Below are 27,574 nucleotides of genomic sequence, written 5' to 3'. Positions count from 1 at the left end.
ATCTTTAACATGTATGTTATGGCTCTGATGTCTGAATCAAATAAAGAGATAGATTGATTGCTTGATTTACCAGTACTTACCTTTTGGAGACGTACTGGAATTGCCGGCTACCACCCGGCTGCTGACTGAAGCATAAGAAGTGCTTCCCCTTCCAGTACTGATGGGACTTAAGTTAGCAGCAGAAGCTGGGGCACCTTTTGGATGAGAGGAATTTCTCTCAGATCCTGGTCTGGGCCCAGGAGCCATCAGCGATCCATCATTTGCACTGGCACTGCGCCCTCTGCCCCTACCTCGGCCAGCTTGACGCCAAGCACTCTCCATCCTCTAGAATTCAAATATTGCAAGGGAACCTGAAATAGAAGACCACAAACATCAGTAAATACAAAAACCTAAATGTATTTTGCAAGTCAAAATTAATCAAAGTAGCCATACAATTTACTAGAAACTGAAACCACAACCTCTCCAAAATATTTGAATCTGTGCAACACGCCCTAGAGAGCGGACACGTATACTTTTTAATTTGTGGATAATTAATAATATGAAAATGAACATTAATTCCTGCGCCTTTTGCAGCGATTTGAACAGGCCTGAAGGCAACATGACTGACGCCGAACAAATTAGCCACATTGCCTGCCAGTCATTAACCGCCATGAGGTTAGTAAATTAGTTGGCTTCACAAAGTAAATGGCATTATCCTACATCCACAGTCCTCGTCCAAGTGATTTCTTTTGAGGTGAGCTCCACCTCAACAAGGAAGGGAAAAGAAACCACCTTTTTACCCACGTCACTTCCTGTTTTTTCTCCGGCCTGACCAAGACGTATTGCGTATTTCGCCCCTGAGGCGGAAGTCGGGGGTTCTACCTCTACTTCTCTTGCACCCTGCACGTTTTAAGCATTGTTTTAAGAATTGTGTATATTTTAATAATAGCCTGTTTTAATTTAAAAAGAGATCGGACATTCTTGTGCTTAGAAAATATCGCACCTTAGAGCTCCTTGCATCCGATCCCTGATCCCCGGCGCAGCCGATTAGGTGCCGACGCCGTGGGACAAAGGGTTGTAGCCGCCATATTACTGGGAGGAAAGGGTTGTGGTCCAGCTGCAGGACGCCTCCCGCCCTCCTCCATATTCCATAAGAGGGCCATGCCTTTCCGTCCGCACAGCGGTCGGGCGCGCCAAAGGCAAGCCCGTCTGCGCCCGTCCGTGCCGAGATCGGGTCCGGGGCCACAACCCCTGGTCCAGATGGCGTAGAACACAGGATCTCCTACTCTAAAACAACACTGGACGATTTACGTCCACCTCCAGCAAGTAATTGTATAAGGCACGATCCAGAGTATGTCTTAAATCTAACAACGCTGACATGTCCTCACTGTAAGTCCATTATACCTTTTGTTAACAACATGGCCAATCCCAGTAAAAAGAACAACCGGAAAATTATAAACACCACCATAGCGCTTATCAATACTCACTCATTAGGAAGGCATAGACAGGACATAGCGGATCTCATCAATGACAGGAAAATAGACATACTTTTCATTACTGAGACTTGGATGGACAGCACGTCCGACCCAGATCAAGTAATTGCTGTCCCTTATGGATTTAAGGTCTACCGTAAGGACAGACAGGTCAAAAGAGAGGGCGGGCTAGCTATAATTGCTCGCGACACCTTTAGGGTGAGGACTTCCCTGATCCCCTCACCCACGTGTGAAGCCATGCAATTTGCTATCAATTTGGCCCCCTCGTATAATTTCAAAGGTGTGCTCCTTTACAGACACCAGGAGCATGCTCTGGATTCCTTTCCAACTTAGGTACTATTCTAGAATGACTAGCAATCGAAGAGTCACTAACGGTCCTAGGTGATCTGAATTTTAATTTAGAGAAATTAGAAGATAAGGAAATGCATTCTTTATTATCAGACATGGAAACCCTAGGGCTCCCTCAATTGGTTACTTCTTCCACCCACAATGTCAGTCATATCTTGGAAGGCATCTTTTCCTACCTAGAGGGTATTCATATAAAAGATATCCTCCCGCTCCCATTGTCTGACCACCATGCAATTCTTTGTATAATTACAACCAAGGAGGCCCCTACTATCAGTGTGTCGATTTCCAGTCGTGAACCTTTTAAGGCTTGGAAAGATATAAATAACGCCAACCTAAAAGCCTTACTGGACAGTACCCGGCCCACCATATCCACAGACCCTAACATAGCTACTAATCAATACCAGGATTCGTTAGGTCATGCCACAAATTTATTGGTACCACTTAAAACAGTAACCAGAAATAGGATGGCGCCTTCGGCACCGTGGTTTACTGAATAACTTAGGAAACAGAAACAACTTTGTAGGAATAGGGAGAGGCACTGGCGGAAATTCTACAACGCAGAAAGTAAATCTCGCTGTAAGGAGATGCTTGCTATATATAAAACAATGATCATAGAGGCTAAGAAGAAGTACTTTAGCGAACAAATAGAGAAAGCTAAGAACTCTAATAAACAACTCTATGATATTACAAAGCATCTAGCAGGGAACACCCCTGACTTAGCCCCTCCTCCCTCTCAATCCCTTTGTGCAGCGCTGACAAACTTCTTTTTCACAAAAGTTAATGACATCTACTCAGCCTTCTCCTCCAAGACCAACGCTACCACTCACTCCACAAGCATCACTCCTCCAGATTTTTCATTAACCCACTTTAACGAAATTACGGAGTCTCAAACAGCGGATATTATTACATCCATTAAAACTGGATCAGCCCTGGACCCTTGCCCTTTTAAAATTCTCCCTCCGGTCATGGACTCCTTGATAACGGTTATCACACAAGTCTGCAATACTATGTTTAGATCAGGGATCTATCCAGACATACTTAAAAACACTCTCCTAAAACCACTTTTAAAAAAACCGCATCTAGATAAGGACGACTTAAAAAACTATCGACTGATAGCCAGCCTTCCATTCCTGTCAAAAGTGGCAGAGAAAGCGATGAGTCACCAGTTGTCAGAATTCATCGAGGAACATCGCCAATTGGATAATACCCAATTTGGGTTCTGCAAGTTCCACAGCACAGAAACTGCCTTGATCAAAGCCGCTGATGGCATTAGAGTCATTCGAGATCAGGGAGGGACAGCAGTGCTAGTGTTACTGGATCTATCTGCGGCTTTCGACACGGTCGACCATTCGATCTTGGTCAATCGTGTCGAAAAAATGAACATTCGACAGGCAGCAAAAGATCTACTGGCCTCCTTTTTGTCCGAAAGAACACCGGCTGTTACCTTGGGACCGTTTCAGTCAGCTAATCTGTCTCTGCCTTGTGGGGTTCCTGAAGGCTCATCCCAGAGTCCGACAATTTTTAATATCTATGTGTCGGACCTATGCAGATGACACTCAGTTAGTGCTGGCCATCAATAATGATGGAGAAAGGGTGGCTGAACGTTTCCAAGGAGGTATGCTAGCAATTGGAGACTGGATGGCCTCTAATTGTCTTAAGCTCAACTCCGAGAAGACAGAGGTCTTCATTTTTGGACAACTTGTACCAGGTTGGTCGCCCGCTTGGTAGCCCTGATCTTTTGGAGCTTTGCCCAAACCGGTTCCCAGGGTTAGGAACCTGGGAGTTGTTTTTGATGAAAACCTCAACTTCGTTGCCCATGCCAACCAAATAGCGGCAACGGCTTTTCACAAGCTGCGACTGGTAAGGAAAATCATCCCCTTCCTACCAGATGGTGCTGGAAAAACCCTGATAAGTTCCCTGGTGTTATCCTCACTAGACTATTGTAATCGCTTATTTGCCAATGCTCAGATCCGTGGGGTTAACAAAATGCAGACTATACAAAATGCAGCAGCAAGACTGCTCTCCAGAACCCCCAAACATAAATCTATTGCCGAAAAAATTAGTCATTATCACTGGCTTACGATTAGAAACCGGATCAAATTTAAGACATTATGCATCATATATAAAGCGTTGCACAAGCAAGGATCTCAGTTCTTCAAAGACCAGTTGACACCCTACTGTCCCCCTAGACAACTTCGATCCTCAACCTTGAATAAGCTAGTGGTGCCACGCACCAAGACAGTCTCCTGGGGAGACCGCCGGTTCAGGTCATGGCACCCACTGTGGAATACTTTGCCACCGTCAATCAGGACGAGTCACTCTCTTTTGTTATTCTGCAAAAGGTTAAAAACTTGGCTGTTTAATCAGTAACCCTCATATGAACCAGTAATGGAGAATCCCGCAATAAGTCTTAGCGCCGAGATGCCCATGGGCATTTGATCGCGCTTAATAAATATCATAAATAAATAAATAAATAAGACAGGAAAAGGGACGTGGGACCCTGTCAGGCTTGGATCTTCCTTATGGGATACCAGTGTTCCCCTTATGCCAGGCACAGGGGGATTAGGGCACTACAATGAAAGATGAGGGGGACAGAAGGTGGAATTTGTCCTTACCCCCTACTAAAATTGAGTCTTCTGACTGGATCGGATTGCTGATAAACAATGTCATAGTCATGCGACTACTTTTAAAAAAAGTGGGCTTTGAGGTGTTTCCTTAATTTACAGTAGCTTGGGTAAGAACATACGTGAAGAGGGTGCTTGTTCCAGTACACGGGGGCCAGGTAGGAAAAAGCCTTTCCACGACTGTGTGTTAGACGGATCCGAGGGACGTACAGCAGTCTTTTGAGCCAGATCTTAGATTACGGCATGGGGCATACATTTTTATTCTTTTCTGAAAGTAAAGTGGGCCTTTGCCCTTTAGGGCATTATATGCGAGACAGCACATTTTAAAATAAGAGCATTTCTTCACAGGCAACTAGTGTCGTTTTTTCAGCAGAGGCGCCAAAGAGGTGCCAGAAGGGCAGTTGAGCACAAGCCTTGCTGCCGTATTTTGAACAACCTGAAGTATAGAGATCAGTGTTTCACTGACATTTGCCAACAGGGTGTTGACATAGTCCCGTCTGCTTATTACTATGGCCTGAACCAACGTTCTCCGGGCAGAGATAGGGAGGTAAGGGAAGGCAATAGGCATAGGCAATGGTAGCATGAGCCAGTGGTGGCCAGAATGTGCTCTCTCATAGTTAAGGCCTGGTCCAATTTTATCCCCAGATTCTTTACTGCTTGATTGGGCACAGGGGAGGCTCCCAGTTGCTGTGGCCACTAAACATCAGCCCAGATGGCAATCAAGCAAGTATTTGTAGTGCGCACTACTCACCCGTGAGGGTGAAAAGGTGCTAAGAGGGATGGGGGAGAGGGGGGGGGGGGGAGATGGCACTGTTCGAACAGCCAGGTCTTGAGAAGTCTCCTGAAGGTTGGCAGGTCCTGGGTCTGTCGCAGGTGAATGGGGAGGGTGTTCCAAGCCTTGGCGGCGAGGAGGGAGAGGCTTTACCAAACAGCATGATCTCGGTCTTATCTGTATTCAGCTGGAGATAGTTCTCATTCATCCAGTCTGAGAATGCTGGCATGCCTGAGGAAAACCGTTCTTTTTCTCCACCCAAATCATGGCCTGGCATAAACATCAGCAGGGTATCATCAGCGTATGAGATCATATCAAAGCCAAAGCGCTCTGTGATCCTGCCAAAGGTACCATACAGATATGAGATAGAGACCATGACCTCTGTTAATATTCCTCAAGTTTGTAAACCCTTGAATGATGACCAGTCCTCCTATTTCCAATTCTGGAGTGGGAGAATGTTGCTGTCTTTCCTACGGACTTAAAAGGCAAATATATTGATAAAGAGAAGCTGTTGTAGATTCTGCCCCGAGTAAACCAAAATATGGGATTTCCCGTGAAAGACTTACCATGTACCTCTTCTGAACCTGCTCATAGGCAGTTCCAGCAGCATAAAGCATTGGGTCTAGACTTTATGCGTTAGAAGAGGTTGAGAGATCCTTGCCTGAATCTGTGATTGTGGATTCGTTGGTTGTCAATCTGGTTGGCAGAGCATCTATAGTGGAAAATAGTATTTTATATGACCATACTGATATGAATATGGATTCAGCTTTGTAAAATTCCTACGCAGGGGCGAATTTAGCGATGAGAGCCGGCATTTACGAAGCTTACTCTTCTCAATCCCTTAGCTCGGATAACAAGAACTTATTTAAGTTGTTTTTGCAGAATATGGATGGTCCTGAACAGATGGAGATTTATCTGCTATCTCCTTCAACATTCTTGAAGGAAATAGCAGGGTGTGCCACCGTCTCGGCTTGAAGAATCTACATCTGAAGGAGTGGCACACAGATGCGGCACAGAAGGCAGTGGCCGTAAAAGTGCCTTTTGAGGGTAATAATTATTTTGGTTCTGACCTTGAGCAGAAGTTACATAGAATATCCAAGGAGAACAAACATTTGCAGTCTTTTTGGCAGATTGGTGGTACTTCACGATCAGGTTCTCGTATATTTTCCAAATTCTGATATCGCCAGCCTTCAAGGTGAGCTGGACAACAGCAACAATAGCAGTAGTCCTTTTATAAAAGACATGAGGGTAAAGGAAGTAGGAATCAAGGTGAGCAAAAGAGAAATTTGAGATCACCAGTCAGAAACCAACACTCCTGGCTATGCCGGGAAGATGCATTTTTAGTGTGGAAGATTACGATTTTTTTTCTTGCAACCAGGGAGAAATCTACTTGCAACGCATGGGTCCTTCAGGTGGTGAAGAAGGATATCAGACAGAGTTTCTGGAAACTCCATTGGATTCTGGGAACACGCCCACGCCAGAGCCCCAGGATGCAATTCGGAAGTCAGTAATGGAAGCAGCAATTCTCATTCTGGTAAAGAAGGTGGCAGTGATTCCGGTTCCAGATGCAGAGCAGGGAAGAGGTATGTATTCAAGACTTTTCTTAGTCCCAAACCCTTGGGTCAGTACAGACTGATTATAGACCTAAGAGGGGTGAACAAATAGAGAAGGAATATTCCATTCAATATGGAGAAAGTTCAAAGAATCATTCCAGACAGATATTTTATGATCGCCATGAACCATATGGATACCTTTTTATACATCCCCCCCAAACTGTGTCGCATCAGAAATATCTCAGGTTTTTTGCTCTAAAAAGACATTATTAGTTCCAGGTATTGCCTTTTGGCATCTTGTCTGCCCCAAGGGTCTTTACAAAATAGATGGCGCCATTGGTCGCTCTTCATCTTCAGGGGTGGAGTGTGTTTCTATATCTCAGCGAATGGCTGTTCCATGCTCCTAAAGAATAGAAGGTGTTGGGATGAGATGAACACTTAACTTCATTGACATGATGTTCTTATACATATGGAAAATGCTAGCTGGTTTTATATGGGAAATCTGCAGGCTCACCAAGTGAAGTACTGGAAACCATATTCCATGAACTTGAAGAAGAGTATAGGTGAGCTGGGGATCTTCTCGTTAGTCTCCACTAACAATGATCATAACAGTGGATGCTAGGCCTTTGGGTTGCAGTGCAACGTTGAAGAAGGAGTGGTGTGTTATTTTCTTAGCATTATTACAGTTCAGGAGGGACATTCTGAATTAGCATGTGATGATCAGGACGGACAACACAGCAGCAGTATGGTATGTGAACAGACAAGGGGGAACAAAATCTGCCTCACTCAATCCGGTTGCATTGAGAAGCATCTTCTTTCCCTGACAGCAGCTCACATCACAGGAGACGATAATAAAGTAGCAGACAGAGGAAGCAGAATGTTCATCTCATCTGAAACACTCTCTCTCTCTCACACACTTTTAGTGTTATTCCAAATATGCCAAAGGTTCAGGAAGCCTTTTTTAGAACCGTTTGCTTCCAGAGAGAACACTCAAATTTCGAGGTTCGTCTATCTGTATCAGGATTCAGTTGCCTCAAGGGTAGATGCGCTGTCTTCATCTTGGCCTCCTCAGCTGCTCTATTCATTCCCTCCTATTCCACTCATTCACAGTCGTTGTAGAAGAGAGACTCAAGATTGCATTGGTCAGAACGGGACAATCAGTATCACCTCTGCTCTCTTCCGCTGTATTTTCATCAAAGTTCTTGAGATTAGAAGAAATGGAGGGAAAGTACAGAGATCATCCGTGCCCATGCCCCCTCCTCTTGGAAGCTTGAACAAAACCTCCTCGAGCCTCTGAAGCAAACAGATCTAGAAACAGATGGCCGAACTTCCTGTAGATCCGGAGGAAGATCCTGGAGACAAAGACAGATTGATTGACAAAATAAATAACCTGCTCAAATAATCTGCCAGAGTGTTGCGTACACCCTAATATGAGAAGCTGTTAAACTAAGAAGATTGGATTCCACCAAGAGACCAATTGATGTCGCCACATGACTTACAGTGCAAAATCTGTCCGGGACATTGGCTGCTATGAACCTGATCTCCTGGGAGGGCATTAGCTAACATTTGCGTAGGAGGAGAAGGTCCAGTCTGTTCATTACTCCCTTTGTGCCCTCCAAAAAGTTCAAGATCTCCTGAAGGAAGGAGCGTGAAGAAGCCATTCGTCAAGGTAGGGTAAACTGAAATCCCCCGTAAAGGAAGATTAGCAACTACTGGAGCCATCATTTTTTTGATTACCGTATGAGTTAATTTTATGTCAAAAGGGAAGAACATAAACTGAAAATCTGAGGAATTTCCAATCCTTCTTTAAACCGGAATATGTAGATAGGTATCAATTAAATATAGTGTGATTATCCAACTCTGAAACAGACTTAATGGGGAAATCCTCTGAAGGGTCTCCATCTTGAATTGGACATCCGCAATATAGACATTCAATTCAAGTCTGCCAGGCAATATCACATAGAGGATTTCATTTCCGGGTAGAACATTTAAATAAACCCCTTGTCCTCTCTACTTTGTAGGTACTGGACAAATCACTTTCTTTATAAGAGAGGCCACTCCCTCCATCAGGACTTGACGTTTGATGGCGTTCCGGTGAACAGGGGTGCGTATCGTTACTTACTTGGCCGAAGAGTCTAAAATGCTATTGATTATTGAACTACATTCATAGGAAAAACTCCCTTATCCATCTGCTGACCTGTAAGGGTGCCTAACATAGTCTCAGCATTTTAAATCCAGAGGATGATTTTTATTTCCTGAAATAACTAAATGAAGATGCCGGTTTTCCCTGGAGCTTGGAAGAAAAATCGGAGGTGTGCCTCCCGGAAAGGCTGCCTGAAAGACTTCCATCTAGAAGACCTGGAAGACTTGGACACCTCTTGCCTAAAAGAGGAGGAGCGTTTCCTCTCCATGAAGAGACAATGGAGTTTATCCTCCAATCCTGCTCCAAACAATTTCTGGCCATCAAAAGGCATTTTAAGGGTGGTTACTTTCTGTGCCACATCTGTATTAAAGTCTTTTAAATACAGATTCTGTCTGGCCGAAACAGAGGCTACACTCCCCAGAGCGGAGGATCTAACCACATCAAAAGATTTGTCTGAAGAAACTCAATATGCCATTCCAAGGATACTAGAAGAGTAAGACAATCCTTCCCCTCTTTAACATTTTAAATAACAACTTAAAGTCTGTAATCAAAGATTGAGTTGTACTCCTTGCCTGCTGTCTCTACCCACTGTGGTGCTCTGGGGGGAGACTGCTGGAAGCGACCCTTACATCTGGCCCGGACACTGGTCCCTCATCTGCTCCATAGCCAGCGGGCCCCACATTTAGCACTAATCAGGCAGATACCATTGCAGTAACTAGGTGCTTGTGGAAGAGAAAGGAGGGGGCAGGGGGTGCCGACTTTGCGCAGCCGGGTCTTTTTCATTTCATCCCCCTTCTCTCATTGAATACTACTTGGGCTCATTTGCAAATCATACATCTACTCCCTTCACCCGAAGGGCAGCCTGTGCACGGTTCAGTGCGGCTGAGCCCTGCTACACGCCTCCAGGGGAGACTCAAGGGGGGCTGCCCACAGTTTGCTCCTGACCCCTTGGGCAGCCTCACCCTCTCACTTACCCCTCCTTACTGGACTAGTGCCTATTAATAACTGGAATTGGTGCCCACTGCTTTTCCTGCTGCCACTGGCCCCCACGGAGGTAGATCACACAGAACGTCAATTTTCTCAGGGGTCGAGGGGATGGGCTGCGGGGCTCGAGCAGCGGGGCTCTATATTGCCCCCCCCCCTTTGTAGGCCTTTGGTGGGCCCCCCATGAAGATCTGGCCCTCCCGTCTGCATCTGAGGGGTAAACCTAGCGAGGAGTGGAAGGGGCCTGCTCCTGAGATAATAGGATTCATTTACACCTGAATACAGCCAACATCGACCTGGGTGCACAATCTTTTCCTGTGGGTAGCAACACACCTCACAGGGCTTTGGAGCTGGGCGTGCAACCTCGGCCCCTGTGCACCTCAACACACTCATTCTAACCTCTAACTCCTGAGCTGGGGGTCTCGCCAGCGGGGTTCATCCAGTGACTTTATTCACTTTCCTTCTCCTCTCTCGTCAGCCTTAGAAGCCCTTCCTTAGAAGCCCTTCCTCTGAACTACTCCTAGAGCTCGATCTCGCTACGACTGCGAGAGGGCCTTGGATAGACTACGTTGTCCTAGGGCTCTCACCGGTACACATAGGGTTTTGATCCACAACTGCCCAGTCACAGCGAGAACATAACGATTACAACGTGGACTCCCTACGACAGCGCCAGCAATTTTTCCTTTGAATCCCTGAATCTCTCGAATTAACTACTGCATCGAGGGAAATCCAATCCTCACCACACCACACACTAAATTGGTCAAATATCCCATAACTACCTCAGCCAAAGACAACCCTATTGCCTCCCTACGGCTGAAATCCAACCCTCAGCCGAAGCCTACCACTGAGGCTCCAAGAGTTCTGTAATTGGCGATTCGGCGACCGCACCAATTACACATACTTTTATGACCTATTTTCTACTGGAAATTAAAAATGGATGTCACGGAAATTGGGGACGGATGGACGACCTTGAGCGTACAATGGATACACGTGCAGAGGATCACGAGAGCCTTTGGCGTAGAATGGCTGAACTGGAGGACCAACATATTAGTCTGCAGGTGAAGCAAGAAGATTTAGAAAATAGAAGCCGGCGTAATAACATCCGCATCAGGGGAGTCCCACGAGGAGCGGAGGGCCAAGATATTATGCCTTTTTTAAGCTGACCTTCTGCATACAATCAGGGCTGATGAGAATGCTTCTCCGCCAGCTTTTGATAGAGCACATTGAGTTATTGGGCCATGGGGTCGCCCGGACTTCGTCCCAGATATCTTCACTCGAATTCACTTCTTTGTAGAAACAGAAGCCATTCTCCAGAAGGTACGAGGAGAAACGAACCTAACGTAAAGTCACCCTATTCAAGTCTTTCAGGACATTGCCTCCGTCGCTCTCCGCCAACACAAAGAATTTAAACCGGCCACAGACAAACTACGGGATCTTAAAATGAAATACCAAAGGGGCCATACTTTTGCAGTGATTTTGTCCTGGAGAAGGCAAACGTCATGCCCTCCGCTCCTCGAAAGATCTGAAGCTACTGCTTCAAATCCCAGCAGAACTGGTCAACAATGCTCCCTCTTCACCGCGGACCCCCCGAAGGGAGGCGACACGGCCAGAGTGGTGCACCGTTCCTACCCCCCCCCAAACACAGATCTCGAGCAAAGGAACAGATTTCCTCGCAAACAAAGCAGGACATCATCAACCACCTCCGCACCACGAGCACTCCTCACTCACCAGCCCGTAACTCGGAGACCTCGGTTTGAAGCATTCATAACTATGCACCAACTCTGTCCTGCACTATCCATAAAATCTCTTTCAATGACGAATCCCTGTGGACCTTACTACAAACATGACATTCCAACCAGTTTAATTTTAATCTGTGCTAAATATTCTGAAAGCCTTCTCTGGCTCCCCACTCCTTGAGGAGACCCTTGTTCTCTTCTGCATCTCAGATTTCACTCCTGCCCCGCCTCTGATGGGCACTCAGACGCCTTGATATCTGGCATACTCTCCCATGTCTTAAGAAAACTACAATTGGCCATAGAGGCCACTCACCTGATTCAATTGATACCCCATTAATCCTTCTCTCTGGTGGATGAAAGGTTGGCATATTCTACCGCCTTCCTGACCCTTGCTGCAGTTCACGGAGCCTGACTTACCCACACTTGCCCTTACTACGCCCCACCCCACACACGTAGTGCCCTTCGGAGGAGTGAAATCCTCAGTATGGCTCTTGTCTCGACTTCCGAGCTATTCCAAGAATAGCAGTACACCCTACAGGCCCTGTTGGCCACACCCTGATACTTTCCCCCCTTTTCCTTTCTATCCCTACACGGGGTGGGCGATCTCAACAACAATCTTCTCACAATTTAATATGCATAGTTTATACACTGGAGGTATCCGCCACTTGCTCCACAAGCTCTATTTCCCCCTCCACAGGGAACATAAATCTCCCACACACGGCTAAAACAACGCCCTCGACTACTCCCCATAATAATTTGACCACTTATCAAACTCCTCCCCCTTAATGTCAAAGGGCTTAACTCTCCTAACAAGAGGCAACAGATATGGCAATACCTACTCCTCCAAGACCCCAACATTATCTTCCTCCAGGAAACTCACTTGCTCTCTACAGATACACATTTTATGACACACCCGAAATACCCCTATCAATACTGGGCGTCAGCCACCTCCAAAACAGCAGGGGTTGCCATATTAACTAAATCCAAATTGGGGAGGGCATCTCCTCGGGTGATGCAGGATGTTCAGGGCCGGTACTGAAAACTCCAAACCCAATTGGGTGCATATCCTTTAACCCATATTAATATCTACGCGCCTAATCAGGCACAGGATGCCTTCCTCAGATCCTTGTTGAAAGACCACTTGCACTCCCCGGAGGGCTCAGTGATTCTTGGGGGTGACTTTACCATGGTCTGGGATCCCGATTTGGATTGTAGTGCGCCACTTATCAGAATACAGCGGTAATGTCAGCTGCCTTGATGAGGGACCTTACAGATTCAGGCCTGGAGGACGCCTGGAGATATCATTCCCTGGACGTACTCGACTACAGCTTCTTCTAACATGTTCACCGCTCTTTGATGAAATTCCCTGGTATTGGCCGATATCTCAGACATATCGATATCAGGTCACTCCCATGTGGCAGTGACTTTCCCAGGTAGATGACACGATGCCCCCTACAGATGGCGCCTTCCTCCCCATGTCTTACGGGACCCAGTAGATCTGGCTGAGATTCGTCAGGAGATCTCGGCTTTCTTTGACGCGAACACCCTCCCCGGAGCCACCTGCCGCCGCGCAATAGGATGCTTTTAAAAGCAACCATCCGTAGTTTCATATTTTCTATCGCTATTGCCCACTCCAGAGATGTTCGCCTGGTTGAAAACAATTTAACTAATCAAGGCCCTAGAACGCAGAGCCCACGCAACACCCTCAAAAGAACACAAGAAGTGCCTCGCCATGCTACGGGGCCAACTGAGACATCATCGCACTAATGAGGCAGAACGAACACTTCTGTCACTTAAGCAGAAATTCTTCAAGGTGGGATATACGGTGGAGGCAATCTTAGCATGTCGCCTTCGGGCTCGAATTACTAAAGCACATATTTCTAAAATCAAACATGTAGACAACACCTGGGCCTCTTCTGAACAAGACAAAGGACACACCTTTGCCACATTTTACACTATACGCTGCCTACACCCACTCACCCGAAGAGACTTTCTCTTTTCTTAGTACATGCCCCTGGGAACCCATTGACCCTCAACATGCGAAATTGCTACAGGACCCAATCACCTTAGACGAATTATGCAGAGCACTAAAACAGCTTCTGTTGAATAAAACTCCGGGACCAGACAGCCTCCCAGTTATCTTTTACAGCGCTTTCCTCCCCCAACTTCAGGACCACTTACTCTACCTCTTGAATATGTTCTCTGACACAACGGGATTTACCCCCACGATGTCGGAAGCTGAGGTGGTTCTCATACCTAAATCGGAAAAGGATCCATCTTTATGCACTTCTTACCAACCTATTGCCTTACTTAACTCAGATTCTAAAATCTATACTAAGATACTAGCGAACTGGCTCGAACCTTGCCTCCCGGGAATGACCAACCCAGACCAGGTGGGGTTCATCCGCCATCGCCAGGGGGCTGACAGCATTCGACGTATTGCCCACTTTATTGAAAAGATCTAAAGGCAGACACCCCGCCTGTCTGGTATCTCTCGACGCTGAGAAGGCCATCAACCGAGTCGAATGGCAGTTTCTGCGTGCAGTGCGCCATAAAATAGGCCTAGGACAAACTATGATTTCCAAATTAATGGCGCCTTACACTTCCCCCACAGCGCGGTTCCGAATTAACGGTCAACTTACACCTCCAATCTCGATACACAGGGGCACCAGACAGGGTTGCCCACTCTCCCCTCTCCTTTTAGCTTTAGCAGTGGAACCCTAGCTATCAGTATCTGCCAATCGCCAGATATACTGGGCGTACCCTTTGGAGACCGCAATCATAAAGTATCCCTGTTCGCAGACCACCTAATACTCTCTCTTACTACCCCGGCCAGTTCTATTCTGGCACTAACTTCGCTTCTCCACTCTTTTGAATTAGTTTCAGGCTTTAAGATTAACATGACCAAGTCTAACGCTCTGAATCATACCATTCCCCGTCCATCTCATCCTGGACCCAGGCCAATTGGCCAACTTGTCAAAGAGAAGCCCGAGAAGAACTGCAACGCTGGAAAAAGCTTCCCATCTCCTGGTTGGGTCACCTTAATGCGGTAAAAATTACACTTCTACCTAAAATACTTTACCTGTTTCAAACCCTGCCTACACCGATTCCTCAGGTAGACATCCAAAGCCTTCAACGTGACCTAAGCTTCTTCATTTGGGGCAAGGATTATCCACGCGTCTCAAACAAAGTGCTTATGCTGCCTCAGGATCGCGGCAGTTTCGCCTGTCATAATCTTCTGGAATATTATTGGGCATCCCATCTTCGATACATATCTGAATGGGTGGTTTGTGAGAGTGGAAAACACCTGTTCCACATGGACCGGGCAGTCGCTTGTAGGCCCCTGTGGGACCTAGCCTGGCTCTCCAGAAGGGTGGGACACCGCAGCACATACATAGCAACCCCCACGAAAACAGTCCTTGAGATATGGGACAGGATCGCGATCTCTAGAGGCCTGACAACCTTCACCTCACTTAATACACCCATCACTTGAAATCCCATGTTCCCTCTGGCTTTACAACCATAGGAATTTCCATCCTGGAATCAGGGGGAGTGCTGAGTTATCCAGGACCTCTTCGAGGGCAATACGTTTAAAACCTTTGAACAACGCAAGCAATCTTTCCATATTTCTGAAGCCAACAGACTTCAATACTACCAACTTCGCCACTGGTTGCTTACTCTCAAATATGGTCTGGAAGCCACTAGACCGCTCACCCCCTATAAGTCCCTAGTCCGAACCTTTGAAGGCACCCGCGGTCCAATATCTTGCAAACATCAGGTGCTACAACATTCACAACCCAACTGTCTCCTTAAAACATACCAAAAGCAATGGATACCGGACACAGGTGAAGAGTTCTACCCACAAAACTGGGAACAACTATGGCGTGACATCTCTAGAATTTGTAGTAGCACCATCCAACGTGAATCAGCATATAAACTAATGACTCGCTGGTACTACAAAATGCTTCCTACTCTCTCCCCCCTATGCTGGAGATGCCAATCAGCAACAGTGGACTTTATTCATATCTTGTGGGCATTTCCGTTCTTGGGGGTGTGCTGGAAAGAGTTCATAAGCCACACCATGGACACAGTGGGGTTCCCTATACCAAACTCCTCCCCGGTAACCTTATTGGGTTATGAGACCAACGCAACTCAAAACCATGACACACTCAGATTATCGCCTTATCATGCAGATGCTGGGAGCTGCAAAACAATCTATAGCTCTCCAATGGAAGACAATGTCTTCCCCCCCAATCTCTGCATGGTTCTTGCACCCATGGCATGTCATGGCAATGGACAGCCCGCCTCACCCATACAGATACTAAATTCAAACACACCTGACCATCTCTCCCAAACTACGTCTCCCCAAGCTACGACCCCCCAAGGCTGCGAGCGCTCCCACTTTTTGAGGACTCTCTCCTACCATACTCTAGAGATACCACGCGAGAGGACCCCAACCCCTCCCCCCCCCCCCACCCCCCCGGCGCGGGAGACTGATAGTAGCCTCCCTTCTCCATAAAAGCTATACACAAGCGAAAACAATTGCCTTAGGGCCCCCACCAAAATTGGTGCGACCCCCCTCTCCAAGCCCTATAAACTCCTGGTTCTCCCTGGTTTTTCTGCTTTCTTCCTAAGTGTTTCTATGTTTAATCCTCATATGTTTTACATCTATTGGAGGCTACTGAATATAAAACCTTGTTTTAATTTCACTTGGATTCTATATAAGATATTTTCCTACCTTTCATATCACTGAGAATTTCTTATAGTTGTATATTTGCTTAAGTATATTCAAGGTTTACGATCCTGTATGCTTCTATGTTCATTTAAGCTAACTAGACTGTATTTGAGGGAACATATTTTCTTCAACGAAATGTATAAGTATTTCTCCCAATGAGACCCTCTTCTATCAGCTGTACTATTTTATGGTTGATTCCTAAATGTTGCATGTACTGCATATACCGTGCGATGCCCTGAATACTTACGTTGCCTTCCTATTAGTTTATACGTCATGTGATGATGTATGTACGATTCCTATTTATAAAAGCAAAACATCATTTTTTTCAATAAACCGAGTTGAAACAAAGATTGAGTTGTATGTGTCCCATAAACTCCAGCTCTGAGCGCAACCTAAGATGCAGAGAAAACTTTATTTAAAGAAGAGTCTGCTTTCTTTTCCGTAGGGTCTTTAACCCCTTCCATGCTCATGACGAGCTCAGCTCGTCATGCAGTACAGTGCTCCTGTGCTCATGACGAGCTAAGCTCATCATGACCACACCCGTTTTTATTGCTGTCCAGCACAGCAGAGGAATCTCTCAAGCAGCGATGTGGCTAAGTATATTCTCCTCTGCCATGGATGAACGATCCTCCAAATTGGCCACAATGGGACTCCACCTGGACAAAATCCGGCAAATTATTATTATTATTGATATTTTGTAGAGCGTGCAGCTACCCACAGTGGGTTTCCCGGAACCAGTCCTTCAAAAGGTACATTCTCAGTGTGATGGGATAATTTACTCAAACAGACATGTTTTCAGTTGTTTTCGAAAGTTGGAGAGATACTGACAGGATCTAAGTGGCTGGGGCATTGCTTTCCACAGTCTGGGTCCTAGGTAGGAGAACGCATGGTCTTCTTGATGTGTTCTTTCAATTCTAGGAACAGAAGAAAGGTTGCAGTTGCTAGATCGGAGGGAGAGGTGTGGTTTAAAGGGTGAGAACAGGTGTCTGAGCTACTTAGGGCCAGTGTTTGATCGTACTTTGTGCATGTTGCACAATGTTATAAAATTAATTCTTCTTTCCACAGGCAGCTAGAGGACCTCATGCAATAGCTGAGCTGTGGAGGTTAAGTTTGTCAGCTTTAGAAGCAGTCTAGCTGCAGCATTTTGGACTAACTGGCAAAACATTCTCCAAGACTTCCAAAGAATAAAGTTTGTCATGAACCATGGAAGCGATATCTTCTTAGGATCTTTCCACTCACTTCTAATAACACCTAAAATGAGAGGTTTGCAAAACCACAGCATCAAATTGTCCTGAAAAGAGGAAGGACTCCACCACTGGAAACACCATGTTTTCCCGAACATGAGAAAGAATGTTCGGCAACACCTACTTGGAGATATTTTTCTCTTTGAGATCTGCAGAAGGCAGAGAACCCTTGCTGTCTGAAAACACATATGATGCCGAAAGGAAATCTCCAATGGACCTCTGAACATTTGCTTTAGAGTTGTCCTTACTCGAATCATCTTTAAAAGCCTTCAAAGTCTCCAGTACTATGTATGAATCCTCTGCTCCTCATCCTCCACTCTCCCCGCTTATGTCTCTTATGGGAGGGAGAAGAGATCTGGGGGCAGATGTATGACCGTTATTTGCCATCTGAAAGGGGATTTTGGCCCCTTTGCGACCGCAAAATAGGTCAGCCCAATGTACTAACCCTATTTTGCAAGTCGCTAATCTATTAGCGACTCGTAAAATAGGGTTAGTGGCTCGCTATTAGGAAGGGGCATGCCAAGGGTGTCCCTTTCTAATAGCAAGTCCTTACCCAATGTATGATTGTTTTGCAACTGCAATTGCAGTCGCAAAACACTAGCAGTTTAGCACCCTTCTCAGAAGGGTGGTAAAGCACTTGCAAATGGGAAGGGGTCCCCAGGGAACCCCTTCCCCTTTGTGAGTGTGTTAGAAAATATTTTTAAGAGCAGGCTGTGGTCCCAGGGACCACTGCCTGCCCTTAAAAAAATGAAACTGAAAAGTTTAATTTTTCTTTTTTAAATGCATCCCATTTTCCTTTAATGAAAGCGGACTGCATTAAAAAAAATAAACTGATTTATTGACAAAGCAATCCCAGATATGGTGATCTGCTGACCCCAGCAAGCAACTGTCCCTGGGAGGACCAGCCATTTCCATTGGGGTCACAAATTGCGAAAGCCTCATTTTTATTCATGAGACATGCAATTTGCCACCCCATTGGGAATCGCAAACAGTGTATGAGACACTGCTGTTCGAAGTTGGAATTTGTGATTCGCAAAATTCAATGGTCATACATCTGGCCACAAGCATTTTCAATGCAATAGGTCTTGCATTAGTGAAAGTGTGAGCTACTGAGGTTGCAAATTGGTAAAGCTATTAAGACCGGCACTAACAAGCTTGCCATTTTTAAACATGCTTTTTCTGCAAGCATATGAAATTTATATTAACAGTGTTAACATAATAATCTGATTGCCAACTAAAAGTGCTGTGCATGTTCGTACAAAAAAAACAGCATGTACAAAATCAACCACAGCAAAAACAAATGAAAGCAGAAATGAGGCAACTAGCTCTCAGATGTGGAAGAGCAATTTGCTGTCACTCTTAGTGAAGAGAGCTATTGGATGGAGTGAGCTGTAAGCCAACCCACTGCCCCATGCTATTGCGAGGAGAAATAAAATGTGAATAGGAATTGAACAGACCAATGGATGGAGAGGGATAGCATAATCTAGGACAAAGTGAAGGCTTAAAATGGGGAAACAGTTGGCTGTTGGGAGGTAAGAGTAGACCGAAATTGTGCAGAACAATTTGGATAACAAGCATTTGCAATGCAATAAGTCTCGTATTAGGAAAGTTTGAGCTATTGGTATTGTAAATGACAAATATTTTATTTATGTGTTGGTTTTGAAAATAGCAAAATTAATAGCTTTGTCAATGCCAATAGTTTTAACTTTCGCAAATGTGACACCTATAGCATTTGTAATGCAATATGTGTTGTATTTACGTAACTTAGATGTATTGATATTACAAATAACAATGGCTTTTAATTTTTTTAATAAGGAATACTTAAATTAAAGTTATTGTAATTTATAATGGAAATAGCTTTAACTTTTGTAAATAACTTTTGTGAAGATTATGTTCAGTGTATTTTATTGTGACGAAAATCCAAGAACAGAAGTGAAACATTAACATCTTTTTGTGACATTTGTAATAAAGCTTAAAACATTGATGGAACATATTTGAACCAGTTGTTGTTAAATGGTTGCACAGATTTATGCTGTGGTGGTGCTGAGTGATGTTGTGGTGGCGACGAGTGATGCTGTGGAGACCCTGAGTGATGGTGTGGTGCCCCTGAGTGATTCTGTGGTGGTGCTGTGTGATGCTGTGGTGATGTGATAGATAGAGTGAGGGCGATAGCTAGATAGAGGGAGGGCGATAGATAGAGGGAGGGCAATAGATAGATGGATGGATAGATAGATAGATAGATAGATAGATAGATAGATAGATAGATAGAGGGCGATAGATAGATAGAGTGATGCACTAATTATGACCTTTAATAGCAAAGTGCTCTGCATGTCATTCGGTCCCATAAGTGCGTCAACCATTTGTGCTGCATTATATGCAGAATCCTTATGGTGACTAACTTTTAGATAACCACTTGGGTCAAGTTTGGACATTTTTCTTTGTGTATAAACGAGTGAGACGGAAGTTTACAATGGTGTTCACATAAGTTGCTTTCGTATTCCCGTAATTTGTATCATTTGTGTGCAACTAAAGCGCAGAAGTTTCCTTCACTTCTAAAACTGCGTGCAAAAGTATCATTTTGAACAGTTAAATTATAGTGGGCTCACTGCTTGCAGTCAATACGTGTAATACATGGGCAAGTTTTATTTAGAAAATGCAGTCGGGGTGCGAAGGAAAGCCGTGTGTGTCAAATGTGGCATGCAAGGTAGTACACACATGATTACATTTCTGAAATCACCAATGTGTGCTGATAAAAACAAATATTAATATTTATTTGTAAGCCAACTTGCTCCTACCGGAACATGCTAAACTTGCTTTTTTGAATAAAATGTTTCTCTTCCCCGATAAATTACACAACATTGGAAGACATGCGACAATATGCTTTGGCAGGAATGTATGACGTTACAACACATACATTCACAACGCATACCATCACAACGCAACTTTTACAAAGCAGGGTCCATTACAACGCATGCCATTACAATGCAGATGCTATTACAACGCATGCCATTACAACGTAAGTATAGGTAAGTATATAATTTTATTAATATTTAATTTAATTTTAATTTAATTACAATTTTTTTTAATAATTTATTTAAATTAATTTTTATTTTTATTTAATAAAATTTAATTTACTATTCTAACTCCAGGGGGGTGTAATAGTAGGGTAAGTGTTGGATAGTGTAGGGGTTAAAATTACTATTCTAACTCCAGGGGGGTGTAATAGTAGGGTAAGTGTTGAATAGTGTAGGGGTAAACATTATTATTCTAACTCCAGGGGGGTGTAATAGTAGGGTAAGTGCTGGATAGTGTAGGGGTAAAAATTACTATTCTAACTCCAGGGGGTTTAATTAACATAAATTTAATTTTAATTATTTAATTTAAATAAAATTAAATTAAAATATTCAAATTATAATAAATTAGAATTATTTTAAGAAAATTAATTACAAAATAAATTAATATTAGTTTAATTAAATACTTACCCATACTTACGTTGTAATGGCATGCGTTGTAATAGCATCTGCTTTGTAATGGCATGCCTTGTAATGGATCTTGCGTTGTAAAAGTTGTGTTGTGATGGTAGTGCATTGTAAAAGTTGTGTTGTGATGGTTGTTTCCCCTTTGGCGGTAGTGTGCAGCAACAAACAAAAGGCAGGGGGGCAAGATTTCTGGGTCTCTAATGTGCCAATGCAATTTTATTCCTAATACAATAGAATGCGCTGAATGTGTTTGATTTTGAAAAGGAAATTGGGGAGATAGCTGAATGTGTTTTATTTATTTATAAATAACTTTGCCCAGAGCAGTAAGGCTTAATTACAAGGTAATATGTGAAGTACATCGCTCTCAACCTGTAAAAGTTGCGACAGTTCCCCGGACAGTGAAATGCTTAGCCAATTCAAATGTAAAATTAACATGTGACGGCCGGCGCCATCAACATTCAGGAAGTTGTTTATTTAGTGAAGCCAGGACCTCAAGCGAGGGTCGCCCGAGTGCTGTGAGAGTGAAGTGTCTGTCGATCCCACCTTTCCCCCTGATAAGGCCCTGATTCTGAGTACGGAGCAAAATACCAGACATATAAAAGTTGTGCAGCAAACACCGCACTCCCTATATTTACTTCAGGTGCGTTTAAGCAGCTCAAACCTGATGACATTCACAGAATAAGAAAGCTTGGTATATTCAAATACGTGTGGGATTTGAAGAGGGACGCATACATTCAGCATGTGATGTACTTGGAATAAGAGTTGTTTACTGCACCTGGTAAAAATAAACTCCACTCGGCCTAATAATAGGTTTCACCATGTGGGGCAACTAACCAACTCTCTCATGGTCCACACCTTATTGGGACCTAATTGAGTTTGTGGCTAGACAGAACGTCAGGACTGGCTGAAGATATTACCCGTGACGTCATTTACCAGGCGTAATACAACCGACTCACCTCATTTATAAGGTTATCAGATGACTCCAAGTCACCAAGGATGCAGAGCTAACATCTTGTACTTTCTAGTTATTGGGCCAAGTCGTGTCCGTTTAGTTAGATAAACTGAAGCGAACTAAGACTACTACTCCCAGAATGCATCACGAGGAGAGTACAGTTCCCTTGGCAACATGCTCTCCCAGACCGCTGCTCTAAGCGGAAACCAGAGGCCCAGGTGGGCACGTGCCAGATTAGCAGTGGGCAGAGGATGAATATAGAAATCGAAGTTGGGAAGTAAAAAGATAAATAAATATGAGCGAAAAATAACAGAAAGCAGGAGAGATGAAAGAGAGTGAGCAAAGGGGTGAAAAAGAGGAGACGTAATTACAATTAGGGCAAAAAGGATTGATTGCGAGGAAGAGAAAGAGGACGATATTGAAAAGGAAGATGGAGCAAATTGCTTAGCAGGGGAGCATAATGAAGAGGAGCAGCAATATATATTAGAGAATGAAAACCAAAGGGGGAGGGAGTGGATGGAGGAGTGGGGAGAGAATCAGCAATTACAGTTCCACTGACAGATAGTTTGGTAGTCTGGACAGACTGTCATGATGCATGTGCGTCAGTGACAAATGTAAGCATGGTGGCTGTGAGGTGAACGCAGTGCTAATCTTAAACAAAAAGTAACAAGCGGGCAACTGTATACACATTTTTTTAAACCATGCATAGAACAGTGGAGTAGATTAAAAAAAGGTTTCCAGCTTCCTTGTTACGATTTCGCCTAGAGGAGGGATCGGGAGTTTAGTGTGGTGACACTGAACATGCAGCAAAGACACGAGCAGTAAACAATGATTAATAATAAAAAAAAAATTATATTCATTCAAACGCTAGCCAAGAAAACTGCAAAAAAACACGCTGCGAGGGGCATGAAGTGGTGTTGGGGGTACGGCTCGGGGAGAGTAGGTGACGTGGTGGCAGCGCTGCATCAGCGGCAGTAATACCCACCTATGGATCTTTAAAATACTGACCTGTCATTTTTTACCTACCAGAATTACTTGTTCAAGACAGATATATAATTTCGGAAATCAGAAAAGGGAAATACCTAAAGAATTGGTGCAGCCACATGAGAGAATATAGGGCAGATGATACAAGAAAAGAGAGAGAGTGAGAGATGGATTGGGAGAGTAAATTCATGAGCCACTAGGTGTCGCTGCCCTCTGCAGTTGGTCTTTATTCTGAAAAAGTTTGGGTCGTGAAAGTCAGTTTGCCAAAGTGAGCGAAACAGTTGTATTTTAATTTATTGAGTTTGAACCTGTTTTCTTCTGAGAGAAAACGGACTCACGGCAAACACTAAACAAGCTCTCGGCATTGCTGTGGCGGGGGTGGGCGGGGGAGCGGCAGCCTTTGTAGTCTGATGCGAGGCACAGACAAATGGTGGTGCGCGATGTGGGGGGGCGTGGGAGCGGCAGCCTTTGAAGTCTGATGCGGGGCACAGACAAATGGTGGTGTTACGTGGCTGGCGATGGCGTGCACGTGCATACTCACATGAACTGTACGCGATCCGCAAGTTTGGTAGTGTTTTTGAACTGCATACTATAATCTCGCCTATCTATCCCTGCGGGATATAATAGTCGAGACCTAAAAACGGCCAAAATAAAGTCACTACAGTTTTAGTAAAGAGATAGAGTATAAGGGTAGTTATGTAAACCCTGACAACAGGTACGATAATGAAGGGGAAAAAAACACAAAGCAAGGGGAGTGGCCTGCCTGCAAAGACAGTGTCACAGCTTCTGTTGCAGTGGGTTTGGCCAAGATTAGAACTTAGTGCTGCCCCTGCTTGATTGCTTGATAGCTGTCATACCAAGGAACTTATGAACCTACTCATCCTGGGCTTTACCAGTGAGTTCCACGTCACAGAAATTGATTGATGCAGCCTTGGCCACTTCTTCAGCACCTCTTTGATTCAAGGGAATTCTGTCACCCCCAAATAATAGTAACCAACCCCTCAAAATGTGTACTTCAGTAATGTATGCATTTCTGTCTGTGACCCTATCATCTGACTGTACGTCCATGCCTTTGCCTAACTAGGCCAAGCAGCATATACACAACCTACGTTTCTCTGCTCCTGTATAATATTTCTGGAAACACCCTCCCCTCTCAGGAAATTAGAGTAGATAGAATCAAGCTATTACCAGCTCGATGACAAGATACATGCCCTCTGAATCCTCTGCTGCAGCCTTGCACTTGTATTTCTAGCAATTCCCTTCATGGTTTCACCCCCTCTTCATGCCTGCTAGTCTCACCCCTCGACTTTACACCTCCAACTCCCCTTTGTTTTGTGCTCAGCAGGGGCCTTGCACATCAGCGTGGAGAGCGTTTAATACAGGTTTGGTTATGTGATTCCTATGAATCCCTATCCTAGATTTAAACACTGCAAAAATGAACCAAAGTACAACATCAATAATTGGCTGGTGTTTTAAGAAGACATGTGGGTGACTGGTCAGATTTCAGGGGGTAACAGTCACAAAGTCCCTTACACTTGGGGCCAAATCCTGAGAATTCCCAGACATAACAACTGTGATGGGATTTCATACTCTTATCCTTATGGAATAAAAGAAAGTATTTAATATTAGGTACTGCAGCTTTATGCGCATATAGAACGGTAAGCCAATATAAAGGTGGTGCTGTGGTGGCTTTTCAGGTACGTTGTAGCCGATTAATCAGAAACTGCAAAAGCATTCTATCAAGTGAATGGCTACTGGTTCTGTTGCTAGTGTGGCACCAGCAGCAGAAAATCGGTCTGGGCATTAATGGAGCTGGCAGGCTCGATGATCCCGGTTGTGGAAGATCAGAAGAGAGCTCTTGTTACACATCAGTTAAAGTCCATAAAAGATATGCCCATCACCGTGCTTGTGTCAGAAGACGATATGCTGTACACAACGCTCCCTTTTATTTAAACTGCAACATTAGTACAAAGGCACTGTAGGTTAGTTTGATTCTGAAGTGAAATCCCCCGACATCTGGAATCTATGCCGTGATCAGACGAATGCATCCTGCCACCTCATTATGGGAAAGATTGCATAAGTGCCGAGTCCCCCACTCATTGGGGGATGAGAACTCAATGCGAAGCGGAAGGGGGAAAGCAAAGAGAGCCTCAAGGAACATGACGTGCCGTGCAAAACAAAAGAAAGGCGGCGCTCGTTCATGCCCGGGTGATACCGCCAAGCATTCGCAATCCACACCCAAGATCCACCGATCACAAACACACACAAACAGAAGGTCACAAGCTTTATTCTCATATGTAGAGAGGCATTGGAGGAACCCTCAACAGCAGACAAGTCCTAAGGTCATGGAGGGCACGCACCCGACCCCAGCAAATGTGAGGGCAAAGGAAATTGTGCAAGCTGACCTAAAAGAAAAATAAAGTGTATCCGCCATTGTAGATGATTAGGAGCTGCATTTCTTGGTCCTTTATCAAAGCGGGCGCTTACTAAAATATGAAGCGTGGTGCCCATGTTGTTAGCAGGGCGACCAGGTGATGTGCTGAAATCTAAAGAACGGAGCCCAGGCGATGAGGAGCAGACTGTCAGCAGAGAGGAGCAAAGCCGCCCCCCTTGCAGGGAAGCATGATGTGTGTCCAATAGCAGAATGTAATTTAAGAAAACCTTTGCTGACAAATGTAGATAATTTTAGGACATGAACCACACTTTTTCCCTTGCAGCCTTGGAATGGAGTAGTCGGCATCGTTCCCTGAGAGCCGCTTGCGACTGAAAGTTAATTTACCCTCTCTATCCTGGCATGCTGAATGCTGCGCGGAGAGGGAATAAGAAGGCTGGTGTAGGCACAGCATTGCTAATGAAGCAGGAAAATTGTTTTTTAACTACCGTTCATGGCGCCCAGGTCCCTTACGATCCGGGCGAGGGGGCAGAACAAAGGGAAAGTGCACTTCTACTAGATGAAGTCACAACAGTGAATAGCTGGAATCCGATCAGGCTATTCAAAGTAAAGGCTTCCAGCTGAAGCCATATCTAATTCAAAGCACCAACTAGATTCCAAGTCCTAAACTGAAATAATGGCAAACCAGAGTCCAGAGCGCAGCAGACCATCTGTGCGGTAAAGAGCTAGCTCGTGACTTGGCTCCTCCATCGGGTCAAGAGCGGGCGTCACGGATCACTATAACCCCCGCCAAAATCAATACAAATGTTTCAATTGTTCTGCCTCACCCAAGATCACAATATTGTGGTCGAGCGGGGACGCCGTAATTTGAACTCAGGTGAGGTCTCCCGTTACCACTCCAATTCACTATAGCCCAGCGTTACATGAGATGAGCATGTGCACACGATCACACACAGCACACAGGCTTACCCTTCACTGGGACTGGAGCAGTGACTTACCCTATGATTCCAAACGCAGCAGCGCCGTCAGCGAGAGTCTCCAAGTCACAAACTGTGCAGCGTGCATCCTTGTCTGTGCCGCAGCAGCAGGAAGGCAGCAAAAATACATCAACAAATATAAATAAACAGCGGCCGTGAAATGGGAGCCGCAAGCGTGCCAGTGGTAGCGAACAGAGGAGCTAGGGGAGGGTAAAACCTCCATAAGCAAGTATAAGCAAACGGTGGCCGTGAAAGGGTCAGCAGAATGTAACAAGCAGCATGCGCTTCCCGCCCTTCACGCACACCGGCTTCTGCCGCAGCCTTGCGCATGCGCCGCTGCCATGTTTACGTCAGGCAGAGATGCGCAACACAAAAAAAAGTGCGATCTGCCGGACCAAAACTGTAGTTACTGGCCGCTGCTTCCGGACTACACGGAACTCAGTTTAACATCATCAGCCATTAAAAAGCAAGCTAACAGGAGTCACGCCAACATTCAGCAAATGGCAAGCGGCAGGAGAAACTACCGCTGTTTGACAACACATACAGATTACTTTACGTCTTGCAGAGACAGCGCATGCGCTGCTAAGGCGAGACCTAAAAACAAGAAAGAGAGGCATGACGCCTCTTGGAAATATGCTTCCCCACAGCACGCTTTAATGATAACCCGCTCCGGCAGCAGTCAGGCACTTAAAGCAGCAAAAATGTGCTCTAAAAGGTGTTTTAAATAGGACTCCCCAAAAATCTTAGCAAAACAACAATTCTCTGCCTCCGGAGGCGCTGTTAAATAATATCCAAGATGCATCCTGGCCCCAAAAATTGGAAGAGAAAGGAAGTGCATTCTCAGACATCTCACACTCCGATCACGTGCGCCTCCTGCTGCTTTGGCAAATGCGGCAGCTTACCTGCATCCTGAAACTTATGTCAGGAACATGAGAAGAAAGAGCAGAGAGACAAATACTCTCCCACCACCGATGTGGCCACTAATCTCCTTAGTCATGTAACTGAGATCAAGGGCTGGAGGTAAAAAGGGTAGAGAGACGATGCAGGCCCCCACCTCAACACGGCCTGAATCGAACTCGGCTCCCCAGCCCAGGTTAAGAGCCCACAGCAGGACCTGGACTGCCGCCCCGCACAGTAGGTCCCTAATAAATCCTGCACTGCAGAGGAGCGTGACTCCCA

The 27,574-nt window shown here is 45.0% G+C and overlaps 1 protein-coding gene across 1 annotated transcript in view; it reads right to left on the bottom strand.

Annotated features, from left to right (window-relative positions):
- The window catches only part of NFXL1 (nuclear transcription factor, X-box binding like 1), a 680,877-nt gene that overhangs the window by 637,579 nt on the left and 15,724 nt on the right, over nt 1-27,574 (bottom strand). Inside the window, exon 2 of the mRNA XM_086962681.1 lies at nt 81-350. Within this exon, the coding sequence (XP_086818807.1) occupies nt 81-321 (241 nt within the window). The 5' untranslated portion in view covers nt 322-350. The remainder of the gene's footprint in view (nt 1-80; nt 351-27,574) is intronic.

The sequence above is a fragment of the Lissotriton vulgaris genome, chromosome 3_1, assembly GCF_964263255.1.
Source record: "Lissotriton vulgaris chromosome 3_1, aLisVul1.2, whole genome shotgun sequence".
Taxonomy (NCBI): domain Eukaryota; kingdom Metazoa; phylum Chordata; class Amphibia; order Caudata; family Salamandridae; genus Lissotriton; species Lissotriton vulgaris.
This window is presented reverse-complemented; position numbering and strand designations above follow the sequence as displayed.